This window comes from Schistocerca americana, chromosome 8 (genome assembly GCF_021461395.2).
Source record: "Schistocerca americana isolate TAMUIC-IGC-003095 chromosome 8, iqSchAmer2.1, whole genome shotgun sequence".
Lineage (NCBI taxonomy): Eukaryota > Metazoa > Arthropoda > Insecta > Orthoptera > Acrididae > Schistocerca > Schistocerca americana.
The window spans coordinates 507305417-507329176 of record NC_060126.1 but is presented as its reverse complement, the minus strand read 5'-3'; the positions used below and the strand labels follow the sequence as shown (position 1 = coordinate 507329176).

The 23760-nt window shown below is 44.4% G+C and overlaps 2 protein-coding genes across 4 annotated transcripts in view; one reads left to right on the top strand and one right to left on the bottom strand.

Annotated features, from left to right (window-relative positions):
* Nucleotides 1-23760, top strand: part of LOC124544869 (trichoplein keratin filament-binding protein) — a 754849-nt gene that overhangs the window by 55666 nt on the left and 675423 nt on the right. The window lies entirely within an intron of this gene.
* Nucleotides 1-23760, bottom strand: part of LOC124544868 (serine/arginine repetitive matrix protein 1-like) — a 230005-nt gene that overhangs the window by 27885 nt on the left and 178360 nt on the right. For both annotated transcript variants that reach the window (XM_047123580.1, XM_047123581.1), the window contains 4 exons: nucleotides 14873-15057; nucleotides 12174-12288; nucleotides 9127-9320; nucleotides 1297-1395 (listed from right to left, as the gene is read on the bottom strand). In XM_047123580.1, coding sequence (XP_046979536.1) covers nucleotides 1297-1395; nucleotides 9127-9320; nucleotides 12174-12288; nucleotides 14873-15057 — 593 coding nt within the window. The remainder of the gene's footprint in view (nucleotides 1-1296; nucleotides 1396-9126; nucleotides 9321-12173; nucleotides 12289-14872; nucleotides 15058-23760) is intronic.

The window sequence follows — 23760 nt, the reverse complement described above, 5'->3', positions numbered from 1 at the left end:
AGAAGATAAGCTGAAGTGAAGAAGAAAGGCCACGAGGGATTAGCCAGGCGGTCTTAGGCGCTGCAGTCATGGACTGTGCGGCTGGTCCCGGGAGGAGGTTCGAGTCCTCCCTCGGGCATAGGTGTGTGTGTGTGTGTGTGTGTGTGTGTGTGTGTGTGTGTGTGTGTGTGTGTGTGTCTCCTTAGGATAATTTAGGTTAAGTAGTGTGTAAGCTTAGGGACTGATGACCTTACCAGTTAAGTCCCATAAGACTTCACACACATTTGAACATTTTTGAAGAAGAAAGGCAAACATATTTTTTAGCATTTGCAGATGTAGAGAAGGTTTTTAGTGTTGACTGGAATGCACTCTTTGAAATTCTGGAGGTAGCAGGGAGAAAATACAGGGAGCGAAAGGCCAACTACAACTTGTACACACATCAGACTGTAGTTATAAGAATCGAGAGATACATGGAAAGGGAAGTAGTAGTTGAGAAGGAAGTGAGTCAGGGTTGTAGTCTAACCCCGGTGTTATTCAGTCTGTACATTAGGAAAACAGTAAAGGAAATCAAAGAGAAATATGAGACAGAATTAAAGTTTAGAGAAAGAAAGTGAAAATTATGAGGTCTGCTGATGACATTGTAATTTTGTTGAAGATGACAAAGGACTTGCAAGAGAAAGTAAAGAGTGTGGATAGTGTCTTGAAGAAAAGGTGAGTACCGACAAAAGTAAAACAAGGATAACGGATAATCGAATTAAATCAGGCGATGCTGGGGGAATCCGGATAGGATATGAGACTCTAAAAATAGTAGATGAGTTGTACTATTTGGGCAGCATGACCGTTGATAATGGCTGAAGTAGAAAGAATATAAAATGCAGACTGGCAATAGGAAGAACAGCATTTCGGGAAAAGAGGAACTTTTTTCTGAAGATATTCCTCTGAATGAACTGTAGCCCTGTATGTAAAAACATAGAGAGTTCAGATAAGAAGAGAATGGAAGGTTTTGAAATGATGTGATACGGAAGAATCCTAAAGATCGGTCAGAGGGACATGTCGGATGACTAAGAAGCACTGAATAGAACTGGGAAAGAAAGGAGTTTATGGCACAACTCGACTAAAAGAAGGAATTTGGTTATAAGACGTGCCCTGAGGCAGCGAGGAATCTTCAATTTGGCAATGAAAGAGAGTGTGGGATTTAAAAACTGTGGAGAGAGACCAAGGCTTGATTAGAATACAATGAGTAGGTTGAGACGGATGTAGGAGGACGCAGGCGTTACGCGGCTTGCACAGGGCAGAGTGGCAGCAGCAGTTTCTTACCTGTTGCTCCTCCGAGCGCTTGGCCGCCGGAGTCTGCCCGCCCGACTGCGTCTGCGCCCGCAGCTTCTCCACTTCCGCCTCCAAGTCCAGCACGCGTGCCTGCGGCAGGAGTTGATTGAATTCGTCGGGCTCCACGGTACCAGACACCATGGAAGAAAACACCAACCGAGATATATCATAACAGCGAAAACTGGCACACATGAAGATATAATATAATAGGGGCGAAAACGGTCGGAAAAAAGGTATGCAATCCAGCCGTTTGCGAGATAATTGCGTATTTGTGGTTACGTTTTTTCCGAACGTACTTCTGATCAGAAGGCGATTCTGGTAACTGGAATCATAGGTTTGTGTTAATCATGCCTCTTGTGTTCTCGTCGTCAGAAACTTTCATCCCTTAACACGTATTTATATATAACCGAGAAGTGAAATACCAGTTTTCATAGATTTAGCTTTAAATTTTTTAAAGTAACCAAAAAATACCAGTTTTCAAAGATCTGGTTTTAAAAATGCGTTCACATTAACTATTTTAATACAACATTTCACTCCATACTTCGATCTCTTTTGTATTTTTTTATTCTAATAGAGAACCCACATACAAATTTTCATAGATTTAGCTTCAAAAATGATTTCATTATGAAACGTTTCCATAAAAATTTTCATTCCCTATTTCGCTGCTATAGGGGTTGGATTTCCAAAAGCCATGAAACATATTTCAACCGACAAGCCAAATTCAAGTTTTCATAGATTTAGCTTTAAAAATACTTACATAATGAAGTATTTTCGTAAATAATTTTATCACCTATCTAACCCCATTAGAAGTTGAAAAAAATACCAGAAACACGATTTTTTTTTTCATTTGTAACCGAGAAGTCAAATACCATTTATCATGTATGTAGCTTTAAAAATACTTAAGTAGTTTTTAATGATTTATTTTAAAAAAGAGCTTCCCACTATTTCATTCCCATAGCGGTTAAATTTTCAAAAATGCTGAAACACCTCATTTTCATCTTCGATTGGTAAAGCGAATAAAATTTTCGCTGGTTTAACTTAAAAATTGCTTTAATAGCAACATATTTAAAAAAATAAAAATAAAGCTTTTATCCCCTATTTCTCCCCCTTGAAATGTAAACTTTTCCATTACCCCATTTTAGAAATGTGACCAAGTATTTTATCTCAAAGAGCCATAAGCGATATTTGGCAACCTAAACTTGTTGTTCTGAAAAATGCAATATTGCGTAATATAGACAGATAGTGACAGTTAAAAATTAACAGCGGACGGTCGGGATAGTCCTCCCAGAAACGAGTGCTTTTCTTTAGAGATTACATGCACTGTTTGTGGGTGTGAAAGACGCGCGCGAGTCATATTGTTTTTGGCAGGGCCGCGCGTGACACGGACAGCTGACAAAGCTGTTGAAGTAACGACCGCACTCCTGCGTTTGGTAACCTGTCACTTGGCAGCGCAGTCGCGGCCCGTGGGCGAGTCTTACTGGAGCGGCGAAAATAACCGGCCGCTCTGCTGAAACGGTGCGGGGCGGTAGGACGGCGTTCGTCGTTCGTTCCCTCAGAGCTGCGCAAAAATGTCTTGCGTCCTTGATTGGATGTATACGGAGCAGATCACGCAATAAATTGGCACATTTGGTTGTAAAAGAGCAAAATGGTCTAAGGCAACAAGGGCAGATTCTGAAGCAATGGGTTTTACTGAGGTCTAAGGCAATCACGTGATCCAAATAGTCCAAGGATATGTAAAGAAGCCTAAAGTTGCAATTTTTTCATCGAAAATTTAAGCTTAGTTTGATATTGTGGTCTCGCAATGTGCTCATTAAGAATTCGGTATGGATGCATTTTTCGAAAATGAACTTTAGCTCATGGCTGTGAATATCCTGTATTACTGATTCTTAAGCTTGCTTCCACTGTAATAAGAAGGTGATTTTCCTAATCTGTATCTGTTTTATAGTTTAAAAACAAATATGCATGCTCAGAGTAAAACATCAACAATTCTTTTTATTTGAAGTTAAGCTGTTAGAATATGCAATGAGCTTCTATTCTTTTGACTAATGTTCTACTGTATATAACCATGGTAGAAAATAACCTGCGTAGTGCTGTAAGTCGTACTTATTTCTTTTTTTTTTAATTTTTTTATTTTTTTAAGGCTTTGTCCAGACCTAACTCCTACATTCTTCCATCCTAGGAGAACGCGTGCTCAATTAAAGACTGCACATGTTCATTGGTTGGAATCGTTTTGGTGACTACAGTAAACTGTTGATTTATTTGTGCAATTGTGGAAAAGAATTTCCTTGTTATTTGACTGTTTCGTCGTATTTATCCTGGAGGTACGAAGAATTTACGTACATGTCAGGGAAATAACAACTACAAACTTAAAAACACTCGATGCATACAGGCGTACGAGGAATCGTAAGATCGCCTTCCACAGTTACTGAAGCTAATCAGATTGATCACCTTACTACGGTAAACGAGTGTGTTGAGTCGTCTGTGTCGCTTTATAGAGTACCAGCGATCTAAGAAGTGTAGAGTTTTGCCCTTTATTTCCAGTTATCAGTGATGGATGCATTCTATATTGTATGCTGTTGTTTGACGTCACGGTGCTGGCTTGCGTTTTACTTCTTCAGGTCTGAATATAGTTACTGCAGGCTGACACGACCATCGCTAAAGAAGAAAGTTCGCGGAAGTGCAGGTTATAATTGCTGCACAAGCCGTTTCAATTTATTTCTAAATCTCGGTCAGTATAGCACAGTTGTTGTGGTGAAGAATATCCCTGGCGGTTCTTCTTCATAGAATCCCTGGCAAGTTATATTTGATGAGCGTGAGAGAAATTTGTGTCCCTTAATTTACTCCAGTATTCTTGTTCGTTTCGGTAGTAATATGATGGTAAGCGGTCCTTTTGGTTGTAAAATTCCTCATTCCCATGTAATGTTCACATAAAAAACACACAGTTCTTGTTAATTCGCACACGAATTAGTATCGTTCGAGAAAGCATGTTTTAAGTTATCTCCTTCGAGGGTGGCTGCGCTACCTGAGGAGTCATTGAATGAAATTTTCTACCATCTGATCTAATTTCCTCCTCCCCCGCCCCTCCCTCCTGCGATATCGGGTCTGGAACACGCTTCCCTGTCGTAAGAGGCGACTAAAAGGAGTCTTATACCTAGTCATGTTTCTATGTTGATGACTCAGCTATTTTAAGGACAGCCGTCAGTTTTAGCTCATTTCATAACCTCTTCCTTAACCTTTTTGAGTTAGTTACTTACGGTCCCGCCGTAGGGTTTGACCTCCTCTCTAAATTTCACAGATACTGCACCGTTTGGAAAAGAACGTCTTACGTGGTGTATAATATTTCCGTTGTGCGCTGTGCGAATCTTTGTTTTCACTGGAAACCCAGAACCATAGCCAATCTGTTGTGTGTGTGTGTGGGGGGGGGGGGGGGGGGGTGGAGGCGTCGGGGTTCGTACACTACACGGTTGTAGCCCGCTGACACTCCAGATATAGCTCTGCTTTAGTCTGAGCCGTAAATTCCCCATATATGCGGCGGAGATGGCACCTGTCAAATCTGGGACTCCGGGCAGCGGCTGCTGTGCTAGGTAGCCTCTGCCGTAGGAGAGCTCAGATCGCAGGGAGTGGCATCGGAGCGGGAGATCCGCAATGAAACGGATCAAACTCGCCCATACCAGTGGTCGCGCCAACATGGCCGTCTGAGCAGTTGGAAAGCAAGATTTTAATACAGAGACGTACCCAGTTCTTGGCATGCTTCAGAACTGACTGAGAATCTTCAGCAACAACAAAGGCACTGTTCTCCGTTGAGAATATTAAGGATAGGTTCGGGAAAGTTGCTGCAATAGAGAAAATGAGAAAAGGATTTTTGTTGGTCAAGATTTTGAATCCTAACCAATAACAGGCATTTCACATCTACAACAAGCTCGGAGATATAGCAATTACCATCTCTTTTCATAACAAACTCAACAGGATTCATTGTCTTATGTTCCACATGGATCTGACACTACACAAACAGACGAAGAACTGCGCACTAATTAGAGTGGTGTGCATTCAGAGAGGACCTGAGGATAATAGAGTGGGCCCTGGAAGCTTCATTCTGCCTTTCAGTGGAAATCTTTTACCTGAGAATATTAAGATCATGGTTCATAGGTGCGATGCCAAATCGTATTTTTCTCCTCCTGAGAGATGTTTCAGGTGCCACAGGCTTGGACACATGGACTAATGAGGCTACTTGTGGGACGTGTGGAAGAACAATGCATGTGGGCAGATATTGTGTAAACGACCCCCTACATGTGTAAACCGCCCAGTGCACCACCCGCCTTATTTGCTAATACGTTCAATTTTCAAGAGGGAAAATAAAAACCAGGAATATAAAACGCTTGGTCGTCTTTTGCATCGATATTGTAAGAAAAAATTTGAATGACTGCAGTTATTATTATCAGTTCTGTAGTCATTCAAACTTTTTGTTACATCTTGATGCAACAGACGATCAAGTGTCTTATATTCATGGGTTTTCTTTTCTCTCTCCCAATCCATATAACGCCAAACTTTGCGAACATTGTGCCAAAATTCACACGTTGCGCGATGACAAGGACTCAAACGTCAGCTCACGGTCCTGGCCAAATGTCAGTGCCTGTTTTCCAGTCAGGGGATGGTACATCAGCCCCCCCCCCCCCCTCTCTCTCTCTCTCTCTCTCTCTCTCTCTCTCTCTCTCTCTCTCTCTCTCTCTCTCTAGGTCGAGTTTATGAATACTGATGACTCAACAAAAAAGTAATCTATACTCCCATTTCCCTTTTGCTGCTTTCTCAGAACCCAGTCTGATATTCTTTCAGTGGAATTGTAACGGCTACCATCGCCAACTATCCGAACTCCTTCGATTAGCGGCTACTTACTGTGCAGTCGGCGTGGCATTTCACTGGACATGATTGTCAGAAACTCAGCTCCCTGTTGTTAAAAATTACAGATCCCAACGCAAAAATATTGTTAATACCGAGAGGGAAGTCTGCAAACTCATATACTCCGACTCTTTCAGTAAGCAGCTGCCACTGAATACTGCATTAGAAACTGTGGCTGTTCTGTGTCCACCTGCTAACTATGGTAATAGTATGTAATATCTCAAATTAGCAAGCTTTCACCTCCAAAGGATATCGAAGGAGTGGTACAAGATACTACTGACACGATTATACACACTGTGGAAGGAGCAATACCCTCTTCATCAGGCCCTTCCTGCCAGAAATGTGACGTGGTGGTGTGGAGAAATAGCTGCAGCTATCAGAGAGCGTCAAAAGGGCACTTCAGTACACAAACGCCATCCTTTCACGTAACATTTAATAGCGACGTCGAGCGAAGGCGCGGTTTTTAATTTAAAAAAAAGCGCAAGTGTTGGGAACAGTATGTACATTTACAGGAGCCCACACCCCATCGTCTCAAGTATGGGCTTAACTCCGCCTCATTTGCGGACACTCACTGTACAGCAATTCGTGGCATCTCCCTCAGTGGCGACATCTGTACTGATCGCAAGGTCATTGCACCACAACTCACTCAAGTGTCCGCATATAGTAACTACCATCGTAATTTAGTGACCTGGGAGGCGCTGGCGCAGAAAGACTATTTATCCTTCCATGCAGGAGGCCTCGAATCACAGTTGCTCCGTTAGTAAATGGGAGTTCCGTCGTTCTTTTTCAGAGTGTCGAGACACAGCCCCAGGACCTGAGAGAATCCGTAACCAAATGCTTAAACATCTTAACAGCGACAGTATAAAACACATCCACGGGTTTGCAATCGTTTTTTGCTAGAAGGGCTGTTTCTCTCCCAATGGCGGGAGCGTGTTGTTAAAGAATGGTCAATGGACGAGTATGTTGGTGCCTGGAAGTCTTAGCACATCTATCGAAATTTCAAAGTGGTTTTTAGGGCACTCCGGTCCACCACAGACCAACTGATATGTCTCGGATCTGCAATGCGCAATGCTTTTGTGCTTTGCCAACACGTAATTTTTGTGTTCTTTGACTTGTGGAAGACGAACGATACCAACTGTTTGAGTTGGACTCCTGGGTTGCTTATCCGTTTCTGTCAGTAATGTCCTATCCGTCTGACTGTTTTGGGTGTAATAGGTCCAACCTTATTCTGCATACCTTGGATTTAGCCCTCAAAAACCAATATGTACAGGAATCTAGAATACAGGAAATTCAGAGTCAGGTTCTGAGCGTAACCATCTTCCCCATCGCCATCAGTGGTATTGTGACTGTAGTGGGACCCACAGTGTCACCATCACTGTATTTTGACGAGCTGTGCCTGTATTACAGCTCCACATCATTGCATACCACAGAGCGCAAATTTCAGGGAGTCATACAGAAAGTACATAATTGCACCCTGAATCAGGGATATCAGTTTTATCCCACGAAAACTCGCGTTATGCACTTTTGCAGACTCAGAAATGTGCACCCTCACCCAGAACTTTATCCCGGTGACCTGTTACTTGACGTCGTTGAAAATTTTAAATTTGTAGACCTTTAATTTCATAGTAGGCTAACACGGTTACCACGTGTACACCAGCTCAAGGCAGATTGCATGAGGGAACCTAATACTGTCAGATTTCTCAGCAGCACTTCCTGGAGCACAGACCACACTGTTCTGTGATTTTACAAAAGCTTTGATCTTACTCCATATGGACTATGGATGTGGCGCCTACAGGTTGACGACATTAATTTTGAGCTTCTTATACCCTCGTCACCATAGTGGTATGCGGTTGATAGCTGGAACCTTCCCTATTAGCCCTGTAGATAGCCTCTTGGTGAAGGCTCTGATTGCACCACTGAGGGTCAGATACCAGCAACTGGTGGTGAACCATGTGGTCACAATCCATTAGATGCCTACCCTTGCGTGTTACTCGACTCGGTTTTATAGCCAACAGTTAAGAGTATTTACAAATCGCTCAAAAATGTGTGCATCAGGTGGGGTAGGATTGGAGGCTCTGTGTAAGGGGCAAATCCCCCTGTTGCCTGCGTTCATGGACTTCCCTCTTGGCGCTCCCTGTGGTGTGTAGTATGATTCGGCTGGACCTTTTCCATGGCCCTAAGAAAATACTGACCCCACCACACGCCTGATTCATTCAATCCTCGATGACTACCCAACTCCAAATGCGTCAACACAGGTGGATCGAAAGTCAACGACGGGGTTAGTTTTGATTTTGCACACGTAAGGGGGCCACAAGAAGTATACTCTGCTGAGTGCACGTAGCGTAAAAACTGCAGAGTTGATCGCCTTAACACGATCTCTGCTATACATTGAAAATCTAGCAACAAAGAACTTCCTGGTTGGAAGCGACTCCACGAGCTACTTGTAAAGCATATCTCAGTGTTACCTCGGAAACTTTCTAATTGCTACTATCCAAGGACTTTCACAGCTCCAGATCCACTGTAACACCCATCTGATCGAGCCACATGTTCTGGGAATTGAGTCAGTTGACAATTAGCTAAAGAAGCAACCACGTGAAACATACTTGAAATTGGAGTAGCGGGCACAGACTTAAAATTGCAGCTGCGACATCAAATTTTGAATCACTGTGGTGTGGAAAGGCTGACTACTACGGCCCTCAGCAAGCCGAGGGCAATTAAGGGACCACCTAGGTGTAACATACTTCTCTTCAAGCCAAATAATACGAAGGGCGACTGAGAGCACGCTAATGTGTGTGTTCAGGGACGTAGCAAGTTGTTTATTATATGGGAAGGATTCATTATATCTAAACGGTGCTCTTACAAAGTGCGCCTCTTGTAGAGATGCGCATTTGCTGGCGGCCCCCAGTGTTGGGAAGTCTGTGCACTCACCTGGAGGCGCTTGTTCTCGCGCTCGACTGCCTCCTTGTTGCGGAGTTCGAGCGCGAGCATCTGCTTGGTCGACTGCAGGTCGTCGCGCACCTTATCGATGTCGTCGAGCTCGTCCGGCTCCGCGGCGTCGGGCTCTACCTCGGCCTTCTGTATCTGCTCCTCGATGGTCATCTGCCGCCGGAACTTGCGCAGTCCTGGGCCACACACGAGACAAGTGCAGGAGTGAGGCTGCTGCGAGGTGCAAAATGGTCGCCAGCCGAGCAAAGTGAATTCGACAAACAGTAATTGCTCGATCCAGCTCACATCACTTTGTGTTGACAAAGGCGCCAAGCTTTAAACGTTTCTCGTGTTGCTACCATAGCATCGAACATCCGAGAATGCTCGCTTATGAAAAGCGAAACTAGTCCAGTAAATCAAATAGTATGCGATCTGCGGCAGTTTACCTTTACATTCAAGTAAGTGAATTTACAGATCGAGCCATTGTATTTTTGAGGACATTTTAATATTGAACTATTGTTATAACTGTATTGGCCTAAAATTTTCACCTGCAGCTTCATATGCAATGCCTATTGAGAAAGAACTGAAGGGTGATAAAAGTATTATTACAGTTTTAGTTGTTGAAATGTGAGGTACGAGATCATCCACTCTCTCCGCTGGTTTACAATTTAACAAATTGTTCACATAGCAACGTAGAAAGATCTCTACTGGTGTTAAATCTGGTGATCTTGGGCTTGCTAACTTCCTAGGAATACGGCCACTAGAGAAATATTTAACCCTTTCCGAGCCATAGTTTATCTGAAATGGTGTGATGCAATTTTTTAGGTTTTCTAGGCTAAATTTTCAATTTTCCACCATATTGGTCTTCAGGCGAATTAATATCGTGATATCCGTTCCACAACACGTCGACATCCTCCCTAGTTGTCTTCGTCGGGTGTAGACCGCAGTTTTCATTGCTGGGTGTTTTGCCTGTAACCAGACCGTGAACGGGACACGCAGTACCTTGCTCTAGCGATGTTTTCCGGCGCCATCAATGAATAAGACAAGACAGTATCGCTGAAATTTAAAATGGACCGAAAAATCGTAATGTGATAAACAAAGAGAACGTCGTAAGGACTGTGACGTACAGCGTTAACGCCTTGGTAGGCACTTATCTACAACTTACTGTTTGGTTTGTTTCCAAACAGCTGGCAACGAAGTATGCGCTCTAAATCTGACGAAAACAAGTGGGTAAATCCAACCCCGACCCATCCCGGCCTGCTCAAAAATAATGTCCTCACCTCGCTACTCTGCACCATGCTTCTTCGTTTTATACGTAACTAACTTCTCGTACCTTTTAAAACATCCGGTCTAATTTCCTGCACTGGCACCTCTTTTGGCATGTTAGTTCGACTCTACCGCTTGCTCAGGGAGCTCTGCAGATAGTGTGGTTAGGTTTCCTGACAAAGCGGCGCGGTCTACTTACCCTCAGCACAGATGTTTTACAGTGGAGACGCCGGGAAGTGGGATGAAAGTGTTCTAAAGAGACAGAGCCAAGAGCCCGGGCCGCGTGCTACAGAAATAGTGCCCAGATAATCGGCTAGATTGTTTTCTCGCTACTACTTATTTACGAAAGGAGTGGAAAAGGGAAGGGATTAGCCGCAAATAACTTAGCGTCTATTGCAACTGAGAGACTCTGCAGCGGCGGAAAAACATTGTTGTGTACGATTGTTTCGTTAAGAAACATGAAACGTATTCTTTCTGTTGTAACAGAATTGTACCGTCCGCATTCTCTGCACTGCAGTGTTTTTTTTTTCTTTTTTTTTTCCGGAGCTTGCCTCTCTATCCAGATACTTATGCAACAGCATAGAAGTGTAAATTTTCACAATTACTGTAACAGATATGATACTTCCGCGAGTACGAAATCAAAGAATGAAAAAAATATTCACAAAAATGAGGCTTTTCACATATACAAGACTGGCCGCTGTAAACTAAGCCCTTGTTTTTTTCTGTCTTCAAGAACACCGGAAGTGTGTGATGTAGTCAACTTGTAAATTGTAAAAGTACCGAAACCATCGTCTTATTAATTTTTTTCGTCACATATTTGATCACATTTGTAGAAACATGTTTAATTTTATAAAACTGTGTGTGTGTGGGTGGGTGTGCGAGGTGGTAGGGAAGGCATACGCCTTCACGTTGTTCGTGTAATAGTTATAACAGTGCGTACTTCTAAAGCGATGGTACTGTACGCTGAGAGCGTTACGTTTCGCACCATGGTGGATCTAGCCATTTATTTCGAAAGTTCTGCCACACTATTCAGAACAAGTATATGTTGTGAGCAGCGTTTCGAGAACTCGTAGTTACGCCCTCGCCACGCCAGATGCGAACTTTTTCGCTTATTTATACTCTGAGGTGAAGGTTTTCCGGACTGAAGTAAACTAGAGCATAGGGATTAGTTTTGACATTGCCGCGAGTGCGAGTGGGAATTCATCGACGCCGCATTAATCGTATTCCCTCTCCCCCTTCGCCTTTGATTGCTGCGCATTGAAGCACTGCTTCGAATTTTACGTGCTTTTATTATTGTCACAGTGAATTGATCAGGTACTGAGGCTCTGCATTCCTGTTTGGAAGGAGAGTGGGATATCGAGTCAGTTTTTGCGCCATATAATTATGTCGCTCAGTCACTTAAAGCTTAAACAAGCTACAGCAAAACTCTTAGTATACTCAGTGTTTACTTTTGTTCCCCCTGTAGCGACAAGCTTTCTTGTTACTTTTTGCCTTGAATTATTTTAGGCGCTACAATAGTTTTCATGTACTTCAGAAATCTTTCCTTCTCGTCTGTAAGGTTCGTGAACTCATCAAAAGCCTGTTGCCAAAAGCTTCTACCATTTTAGCAAACGCAGATATGGTTATACCATTTCCTGAAAAAAGTGTTATTACCAGTAGAGTTATCGTGTTGCCCTTGGTATGTATTACGAGCAAAACAGAAGAATTTAAGCACCCTAGTGACGTTGTGTGTGGCCGATTGTATGTTGCACTTTGTGAGAGCTAGACAGCGTGCTACTACTTACCATCGAGTTGCGGTTTGCTGCGGTCGTTGGTGACCACCCTCTTGAGCTTGACTCCGCTCTGGATCTCCTTCAGCAATTGGTTGTGCACTGTGTCCTTCTCTGACTCGTACATGAACTGCGAACACAACAGTAGCATTTCAGATTTCGCCCTTTTACAGCCAACAATCGATCAGTCTCCACACAGTATTACTGTTGGCACTCGACAACATCTGCCCGATTTCTGCGTGGGATACCAGAGTTTAATATCTTGCTTCTATTCTCAGGATACACGCATTGTATGACCATGAAATTGTGACCAGATTGTGAACCTATAAAAGGATACAGCGACCTTATTGCATTGTTGGTATTGTTCGCTTGTGATCTTAAACAATAACTTGTAGAATTCAGTTGCTGATTGCTAAAAGGTCGCAAGGCCTTTCAAAATGTTGCCTCTATCTCGCAAGCTGCCGCAGCTGGGGGTTACTCGTGAACTGCCGTAGTTAAAGGTGTAGGAAGACTGGCAGATATAACAAACGGTAGTTTGAATGACGAAAAGGATGGTCTTAGAGAGCGCAGAATTCCACAACAGGATACCTGTCAACAGAAGTAGCACCTGAAACAGCTGTTCATTCATTACCGCTATAGTCAACTCAAAAATATGTCATTGATCACTGTGTGCCGTGTTTCCAAAATGGGGACTATTCTAGTAGATGTCTACTTCCCGGTCGCGCCCAATGAGAGTTACGGGAGGTGCTGGAAAAGTTTTCAGAATGGAATAGAAAGAAACGACTTGCGTCGGAGAAACTTTTCTATTTTTCAAGGTAGTGTCCGTACACAATAAGGCACTTTATCCATCTGTGTTCCAATGCCTTGATCCCATTTCAAAAATTAGTTCCTCAGGTCTGCAAAGGACATGTCAACATCGGCTTTCAGTTCTTCGTTTGAAGAGAATCTGCGTCCATCGAGGAAAATTTTGAGCTCGGGGAGGAGACGGAAGTCTCACGAAGCCAAATCAGGCGAATAAGGTGGGTGAGCAAACAGTTCGTATCTTAGCGGCGTAGTTCACATTTTTTTGGCATGGGAGCGACACTTGTGTGTGGGCGGGCATGAACCCAAGTTTCATTTGTGATCAAAAAACGAATGCAAAAAATCTTGTTCGTTGTTCTGAAAACGGTCAAACATTGTTCGGACATTTCCATTGTGATACAATTCTGATCCTGCCTTTAAGAGTCACAGCACCCATCTAGCAGATATTTTCTCATATCCAATTACTCTATTAAAATGTGGTGTGCCCATGCAGAAGATACCCCTAAGCTTTAAAATTTGTCGCACTTTCAGTCGACGATCCTCCATGAGAATTTAATGCACTTCCGCTATAACTTCTGGGGCAGTGGCATGTCTTAGCCAACGAAAATGTGGAGCTGTCCCGACCAATTTAAATTTGTTTATCCACTTAGTAACAAGTGAATATGAAGGAGCAGAGTCTCCAGTGTGTTCTGAAAATCAGCGTGAAATTTCCTTTGCTTCCATATATTTCTGTACAAAGTACTTAGTCATTGCTCGAATCTCGATTTTTTTCCATCTCCACAAGCGCAGGTTGCCCAGAGCACTGAGGCGTCACGTTATTACTCATAAGGGATGACCTATTATTACCCCGGACCTTCGTAGCGCTAGCACTGACTGGTGATTCCGCGAACTGTTCGAATTACTGTCATGATAAGCGACTCCGTCGCTCCAATCAGCATTCCAACTGGAAAATGTAGAGTGGTCTAAAACATCAGATTGAATTCTTCTGCATAGTTGGGCACGTACGTTTGCCATAGGAACGAACTTCTACCTAGATTCTGAAGTGATTTCTTCTGTGCAGTGTATCGAGTCTACATTGTTGCATGTTTTCAACGCTGCGGAATGTTTCAACACTGATTGGTACCTACCCATTGGAAGCTATTGACACTGTGTCGCTTTTCATAATAACTGGTCCAAGTAGTCATCACATCTCAGTTCTGGTTTAGTAATTGTGGTACTTACTGGAACAGTGCGTTCATTTTATACAGCTCCATCTCTTGCTCTAGCATCGTGCTTGGCCGCAATACAATAATTGTACTTAAATGTAATGAAAAGAGCGCAACATTAGTCGCTGGTGTGTGAATTTTAGTCTGGTAGTTATAGTTTAGTAATTACACAGTGTATGTCACCTCTGTTACAAACCCTGTGTTATATGACTCGTGAAAAAAGTAAGGAAGATAAGGATTTAACATCCCTTCGACGATGAGAATATTAAAAACGAAGTAAAAGCTTGGGTAAATGAAGCACAGGGATGAAAATCAACCATACCCACGTAAGAAAAGCTATCCAGGAGTTCGCCGTAATCGATTAAGGAAAAGCACGGAGTACTTGTATCAGGATGGCTGTTTGCGGTTCCGGTTATCCTGAATGTCTCAACCCCTGGATCGCGATATTCTAGGCCACATCTGGTCAGTGTACTGGCCATTGGACACGTCGGCCCCAGTAGGATACAACCTGCCGTGTAAATAGGCCAATACGCATGAGTACTGCCCCTATGGAGTACAGGTTCCAGGTAATCGAAGACATGCTCGTACGTCAGTAGTGCAACACGGACAAGAGTGGACGGGACTTGAGGAGTCGTAGGTTCGTCGTATTCTCGTGGAGGGGGGGGGGGGGGGGACTGGGACTGGTACTTGTTGCAGGTCGTCGCTCACCTTGTCCTTGACCTTGATCTTGGGGATGAGCGGGCTGCTCCGGTCGTTGCATTGGACGTGCCGCAGGCGCCTGCCCTGCTCGATGTCCTTCATCATGGCGCCCCAGTCGGGCCGCTTCCGGGGCCGGCTGCGGAGGGCTTCCAGCTTGGCGGCTTTCTCTGGGGGCACTGGCTGGGTCGGCGGCTCTGCAACAGCCGGTGGGTTCTGTACACTGGGTGGTGACTGGCGGTGAGTGGCCGCGGCCGGCCCGGCTGGCGACGAGACGCTCGGGCGGACCGCCAAATGCAAGTAGTTCTGCGACTCGGGAAATGGGCGGGGCGGCACTGTGAGCAGCGGGCAGGCGCGAGCATCACGTCGCTCTAGTAATGAATTGTCCCTGCTGCGGGCCACCTCGGCCAGCAATGTGAACAGGGAAACGAGTGTATTGAAACGAAAACATTTTTTGACGGGGAAACGCGCATTATCTCGTCGGCCGAACTTTCTCGAGTGACCGAATACGTGAGATTTGAATCGCTAATAACGGCTAGACTAGTAAAGCACGAACACTCAGTCAACGGACAGGTCTTGTATGTACGTGTTTCTCGCACAGTATTTGTTTTGCCTGTGACGTCGTCGTACTAGTGTAGGCGCATGCGCGTGATTGTTACAAATTAGCTTTGTGTAAAATTATAAACAGGCGTCACTTGGAAAGACGTTTAGGTAGGGCATTGATTCCGGTGTCATTGTGATGAGCTTGAGAATCACTAATAGGACGCACAGTGACAGAATAAAATATTCGTGACACTACAAAATATTCACCGGAATATTAGTGAAAATCGGTGTTAAATAGAAAATTACAAAATAATGAAAGCTGTCTTAAGAATGCTCGAAACTACAGAAAACGCAAGTCGGAGGAAAATTTGCGTCGAAAGGAATCCAGAAAACCCAAAATGTGCAGTGCCCAGCAAATGCGAGAGCCACAAAAGCGTCGAAAAAGTTGTGACAAAATGGCGCAAAGCGGTTACGTGGCTGGCCTATAGAACATACACTATTATTACACCCTGTGTAACCATTTTATTAAAAAGATTGATAGTTAACTACGTATTTTTACTGTGAAACTGGGCCCCACGCTTCACTAACAAGGAGAGCTAGTCCCCTTCGATTTTCTTCACACTTACATGATTTGAAACTTAGAGCTCTGACACCATTTTCCTAAAGCAACACGACACAATTTTCAGAATAACTCGATAAAATCGTCTTTGGAGATCAGAAAATTTCCGAGCGCTGTTAAATATAAAACATTTGCTATCATTTAATGTAATCGCCAGCAGCTGAGTGTCTAGCATACAAGTTTCCTAACTGTAATGTCGATGATTCGAACCTCGCAGGGTAACAACTTTTGTTTAAGTTCTGTATTTATTATCAAATGGAAAAGTAGAGTAACAAGTATGAATCACAATTTTTAATTAAAATCATACTTTTTATTTTTAATTACTGGTCATACAAATTAAAGCGTGATGCAGACATGTGAAATGCCATATTGTTAAATAAAAGAAATACATACATCGGTGATACTGTTCGGTTATTAGAAACAAAAAAAAAAAACGTACGTCGTGTTCTGTTTGGTGTTTCCTATTTTTGAACTAAATGTTCGTTAATTATGAATTCTCGCATTTTCATGCGATTAGTAAGACGTCATTTTTATTAAAAAGCTTGTCTTCTTGGTGCCGACCATGCTTGGATTTGGTTTACAATTTTGAACATGTGTGTTTTTTCTCTTCCGACACTGTATACAACTTTCCGTTCTTAACTACGTGGTCTACATTGTTGCGTTTTACCTACCACTTCTCTTCCATATTTTACAGGAGTGCAGATCATGTGGGAGAGTTCGCCCTTTATAGTGTACACTCCACCTTTTGTACCTTTCTTTCTTTGCACTCTTCCATTCTGGCAAAAGTAAAACACCCAACGCCCAACAAGGTACTCATCCCATGGTGGAGAGGAGTCATAAAGTTCCTGCATGGTGGTAGCACCCCGACCACACGGAGATCGCACTATTGGTGCCTGAGCTGGGAACTCCCCATGTACGACAAGGCATCATGGCTGGGCACAGGAACTCCGGACAATGGTTAAACGACCAGGTAGTCGTTGCTGTGACCCAAGGGACACTCATCGGGTGAGCCCGTGTTCCAAGTGGATGGCACCAAGGCGAATGACTCGCAAATGAAATTAATTAAACTTTCTTCTGCTGGTGACACCAGCCCCAGCAATCTCTTCTGAAGAGAGGTATGACCCAAAAACGCTTCCTTTCCCTGCTGCACTGTAGGAAGAACGTAAGGCTAAGAGACAAGGTGATAAATACAATACTTAGTTTGTTCTACGACTGACAGGGATGACCACAAAGCCATTATTCGTTATTGAATACTTTGAGGACGGGTTTGGGAGAAGTCGCGTTCGCTGCTTGCCTGTGACAAGCTGGGTGACATTCCTGTATTTATCATCCTCCAGTAGCAGTGTAAAGCCGCGCGGGATTAGCCGAGCGGTCTTAGGCGCTGTAGTCGTGGACTGTGCAGCTGGTCCCGGCGGAGGTTTGAGTCCTCCCTCGGGCATGGGTGTGTGTGTTTGTCCTTAGGATAATTTAGGTTAAGTAGTGTGTAAGCTTAGGGACTGATGACCGTAGCAGTTAAGTCCCATAAGATTTCACACACATTTGAACATTTTTACCAGTGTAAGGTATCATCTCCCACAATGACCTCCTTTTACAGACCAGTGATGAGTTAGTGTCAGTGGGGTGTGCATTTTGTCCATCGTATCCAGCAGAGACAAAACGACAACTGTTAATACTGAGGCCCTCATATTGACCTTTGAATCCAACCAATTACCTGAAAAGGTCAATGTAATGGTGTATCAATCCGATGTAATACTTCTGTTATTATAGGTTATCTGCCTTGAGCTGACTGCAATGTACTCGTAATTAAAAAGAATTACACCAGACGCGTTTCGTTTTTACACACAAAAAAAGTTTTGCATCACCTCGGTTACGAGAGTTCCAGAACCTGTACAGATAACTGGAACAGAGATCAACATAAACCTCATTTCCGCCCTTTTTATTGCTCATCAAAACCACACATTGCTTGTTGTACCACCACACAGCGAGACTCTCAGAGGTGGTGGTCTAGATTGCTGTACGTACCGGTACCTCTGATACCCAATAGCACGTCCTCTTGCATGGATGCTTGCCTGTATTCGTTGTGGCATACTATCCACAAGTTCATCAGGGCACTGTTGGTCCAGATTGTCCCACTCCTCAACGGCGATTTAGCGTAGATCCCTCAGAGTGGTTGGTGGGTCACGCCGTCGATAAACAGCCCTTTTCAATCTATCCCAGCCATGTTCGATAGGGTTCATGTCTGGAGAACATGCTGGCCATTCTAGTCGAGCGATGTCGTTATCCTGAAGGAAGTCATTCACAAGCTGTGCACGATGGGGACGCCAATTGTTGTCCATGAAGACGAATATCTCGCCAAAATGCCGCTGACACTGTTGCACTATCGGTCGGAGGATGGGATTCACGTATCGTACAGCCGTTACGGCGACTTCCATGACCACCAGCGTCGTACATCGGCCCCACATAATGCCACCCCAAAACAGCAGGGAACGTCCACCTTTCTGCACTCGCTGGACAGTGTGTCTAAGGCATTCAGCCAGACCGGGTTGCCTCCAAACACGTCTCCGATGATTGTCTGGTTGAAGGCCGTGCGACACTCATTGGTGAAGAGAACATGATGCCAATTCTCAGCAGTCCATTCGGCATGTTGTTGGGCCCATCTGTACCGCGTTGTATGGTGTCGTGGTTGCAAAGATGGACCTCGCCATGGACGTCAGGAGGAAGTTGCACATCACGCAGCCTATTGCGCACAGTTTGAGACGTAACACGACGACCTGTGGCTGCACGAAAAGCATTATTCAACATGGTGGCGTTGCTGTCAGGGTCCCTCAGAACCACAATCCTTAGGTAGCGGTCATCCACTGCAGTAGTAGCCCTTGGGCGGCCTGAACGAGGCATGTCATCGACTGTTCCTGTTTCTCTGTGTCCTCCATGTCTGAACAACATCGCTTTGGTTCACTCCGAGACGCCTGGACACTTCCCTTGTTGAGAGTCCTACAACAGAGTAACAATGCGCATGCGATCGAACCGCGTTATTGACCGTCTAGACATGGTTGAACTGTAGACAACACGAACCGTGTACCTCCTTCCTGGTGGAATGACTGGAACTGATCGACTGTCAGACCCCCTGTGTTTAATAGGCGCTGCTCATGCATGGTTGTTTACATCTTTGGGCGGGCTTAGTGAATCTCCGAACAGTCAAAGGTACTGTGTCTGTGATACAGTATCCACAGTCAACGTCTGTCTTCAGGAGTCCTGTGAACTGGCGTAATGCAAAACTTTTTTTGACGGGTGTATTTATAAAGCATCTAATGTGGTATTCTGTGAATTGGATACACACGTTTGTACATTTATTTTTTGGTTCTTTTAGGTTAAAAACAGCGCTTTCTTTCTGAAGTTGGTCTGCAAGCTACTTGCTGTGTTACTTTACACAGTCTGCACCTTCCCCTCTTGCTAGCAGTGGTTGGTGTCGACAGTTTTCATTTCATACCTGCAGCATGCGGCATTTTGCGTAGTTTCTTTCGACGCATGATTTATAATTGACTTTCTTAACTGTTTTTCATTCATCACTGCCACAGTGTTTATGCCTATTCGTTTGTTTTCGTTCACGTTGTGAGTGTGGCCAACCTATGAAATGATTGTGTGTGTGTGTGTGTGTGTGTGTGTGTGTGTGTGTGTGTGTGTGTGTGTGTGTGTGTGTGTATGAGCAAATAGACATAAACACTGTGGCAGTGATGAATGAAAAACAGTTAAGAAAGTCAATTATAAATAGTGCAGCACAGGAAAAACGCAAAATGCCGAAGACTGCAGATATGAAATGAAGCCTGTCGACACCAACCACTGCTGGCAAGAGGGGAAGATGCAGACTGTGTAAAGGAACACCATAAGTAGCTTGCAGACCAAATTCACAAAGAAAACCCTTTTTTTAACCTAAAAGAACCAAAAAACTAATGTACAAACGTGTGTATCCAATTTACAGAATACTACAGAAGATGCTTTGTAAATAAAAGCGAAATGAATCTGGTGTAATTCTTTTTCATTACATCGCAGTCAGCTCAAGACAGATAATCTATAACAACAGATGTTAACAGCTTCTGCGGGAGATGGCCACACAAACAAATGTATGATGTGATACTGTGTGTACCCCCCCCCCCCCCCCTGCCCCACTCCCTTTTGGTGCTTAAAATGCATGGTATTTGGGCAGATGTGTTTGTGTTGTACAGCCAATCCTGTTTGCAGGGATTTTGGACATCAGTTGCATATGAACGTTCCTTGTGCCCCTCCCATATCTCTGTCAACTACAGGAAGCACCGATCTCCCTATTCACCAGATTACACAGTTTTCCAGATCAAAAAGAGAATTCAAGAGACTTGATCAACACATGTATTAGGAGGCCAAGAAGAAATATAAATGTTTGCATACAGTATGCATGATAATGCATTTGCTATGTTTACAGCATTGTTATCCTCTCTAGCGACAGTACCCTTGCCCTTCGTACTTTCTATATCGGGCCTGAGAGGGCTTGACTACATATACTCTGCCATTGGATAGGGGCCTTCCTCATACTGTTTCCTCCACAGCCACGGGGAACGTCGATCCCAAACCCCCAGCTGGAGAAGCAACATCCCCCTCCAGTATACGTCGGCAGGAAGGGGTCCCACGGGATGCTCCGTTCCCAGGATTCTGCTGATCTGTAACCCAAGGATCTGTAATGGATACCAGCCAGTGGCTGAAGGAGCCACAGGTTGCTGGTTGTAAGAGCTTCATGTTCCTCCTCATATCTGTGAAACTAGGGCAGACAGACCCTTGTGGACTTAAAAATCACCCAAGGAGAAGAGGGACAAAAAGAAGACCTCCAACATGATAGAGGTTCTAGTGGTCCTCATACCACCCAACACTGCTTGTTCCGACTCTGTAGCCAAAACGGAATTCCTGGAGGTCCCTGTGACACCAGATCCCCCCCCTCTCCCCCCTGCACACACACACACACACACACACACACACACACACACACACACACACACACACACACACAACCTGCTTCAGAGTTGATGTGTATTGATGCCGTATCCTCATGATCAGTGATACGAGGTGGCCCTAGTTCATGACCTACGTCTTTGGTCCCTTCATGCCCCCACAAGATACTGATAGCGTGATTCTCCGGTGGAACTGCAGCGTTTTTTTCCACGGCCTGGTTGAGCCACTACGTATCTTACGTGTTTCCCCTGCTTTCTGCATTGCTGTCCGGGAAACTTGATCCCCAAACATTGTGCACCCCTACCCTCCACAGCTATTGGGCTGTTTTAAGAATCTAGGTGACTGTGACTGACTGACTGAGCATTGAGGAGACTTTGCATATATGTCCTGGACTCTTGTCTGCAGTGAACAAGTGACACACGAAACTGTTTTGGAGGCTGTGGCTGTTTGTGTGAGGAGGTCTCTCGATTTTACCATCTGTAATGTGTATCTCCCTCCCGATGGCAAAATGCTTCACAATACGTTGTCTGTACGGATTTCTTAGCTGCCCCCAACCCTCCTCCATTTTGGGTAACTTTAGTGCACACAAACCTTTGTGGGCTACAACTACGACCACTGGCCGTGGAAAAGCTATTGAAATGTTGCTCGCAGACCTTGATCTTCAGTGTGGCATCCTAACAGTGCCGACTGGGATGCCTTTGCCTCCGTTGTTGCCTCAAGCACCTCCCCATATGGTGGTACTGATGCAGCTGTCTAGATTACATCTGCTGCTATTCTATCACTAGTAGACTTAAGGATCCCCTGTTCCTCAGGAGCCGCCCGTCAGAAGACTGTGCGATGGTGAATTTCCAAAGTGTTCTGGCTGTGTCCAGGTCTGTCACTCTTTGCAGGTTTGGGCAAAGTTGTGATGCTTGTATGGAAATCACTCCCTCAAAACTGTATGGGGTGTCTCCCTGAATGGTGTGGTATCTACGCTGATCCAGGTGCTGTCACCAGCGTCCAGTTTTTAGCCACCAAGACATGTCATGCATTTCTATCGCCTTTGTACTGCCCATCCGCAACCAGAACTTTCTATCGCCATCTTCGCCAACATGTTGGTTACACCTTAATACTATTGCTGTCTAGTTGGGGCATAGGCTGCTTCATGCTTTTGCGGCTGTACAAAGCTCTGATCATCTCACATCTAGAGTTTGCTCTGCATTATGCTTTAGCCTCTGTGTCTTACCAGATTGCATTTCGTGCCTTCAAACAGCATGCTGAGCGATTTATCTTAACTTTCATTACATATCACCTGTAGCCATAGAATGCTTTGTTCATTGGATGGGAATTCCTCAGTGCCCTAGCCCTTCACCCTGACACATCTCCAGGATCAGACCGCATCCACAGCCAAATGTTCAACTGTCTCTGGTGCAAAGGTGAAATCCCATTTCAATGGCAAGAAAGCGTGATTATCAGAGTGCTGAAACCGGTAAACATTTCCTTAAGATGGACATCTGTCACCCTATTAGCCTTACTAATGCTCGCTGCCAGTTGCTAGAATGTATGGTAAGCCAATGGTTGTGTTAGTACGTTGAGCCGTGGGGTCTTTTGTCTCTGTCCCAGGCCGATTTTCCTCAAGGCCGTTCTATTGCTGATTGTGTGGTTTCTGTAAAATCTGCTACCCAGTCAGCTTTTGCCCATCATCGAAACCTTATTGCTGTCTTCTTCGACTTGCAAAAAGTTTATGACAACACATGGCATCATCACATCCATGTTACCTTATATATGTGGAGCCTCTGGACCCCACTCTCGATTTTTGTCTAAAACTTCTAGTCATTCTACATTTTCCTTGTTCAAGTTTGTGCTTCCCACAGTACTCCCCATATGCCAGAGAATGGGGTTCCACAGGATTTTGTATTGAATGTGACCGTTTTTCAAGTAGTTATCAACGTCTGGCCGCAACTGAGAGGTTCACAGTGTCACGTTTCCTGTATGTTGACGATTTATTGCGTTTACTGTGCTCCTCCACTGTAGGTGTTGCAGAATGCAGACTACAAGGTGCTGTTTGAAAGCACAGTCCTGGGCTGTCAAACATGGCTTCCTGCTTTTAGCCACCAAGACAAGCGCCATGGACTTCTGTCGCCCTTGTACTGTCAATCCACAACCAGAACTTTTCTTGTCATCTTCGCCAGCATAATGGAACATGTGTCTTACACTTTAATACTCTTTGCTGCTTACCTGGGGCATAGACTGCTTTACACTTTTGTGACTGTATGAAGCTCTGGTCCTGTCACGTCTTGATTTGGTAACCTGGCGTACAGCTTGGCATCGCCTTCAGCATTGTGGATGCTGAACTCGATACACCATTGTGCGATCTGACTTGCGATAGGTGCCTTTTGGACGCACCCAGTGAATAACCTGCTCGAAGAGACTGGTGTCCCGCCACTACAGATCAGGCAAGAACAACTGCTGCTGAACTATGTAAAACATTTATGCTACTCCCATGAGCATCCGAATTACTGTGTCCTTTTTCCTGATATGGAGATCCACCTCTCTCAATAGCTGCCCAGGACTGAGTGACGATCGCAGTTCGCATAAATGTCTCTGCTCTTAATTCCAACTTCCCCCACTGTAGGCTCTTGTCAGGGAGTAGTTCCAGATGCACCCATAGTGTGTATAGTGTGTACCCTGTCTTAGGATCTCTCCGATCTATCCTTTGGACCAATAGACTGTTGACCCCACGATTTTTCACCAGCTGTTCCTGGCCATCCTTGATGCAATTCAG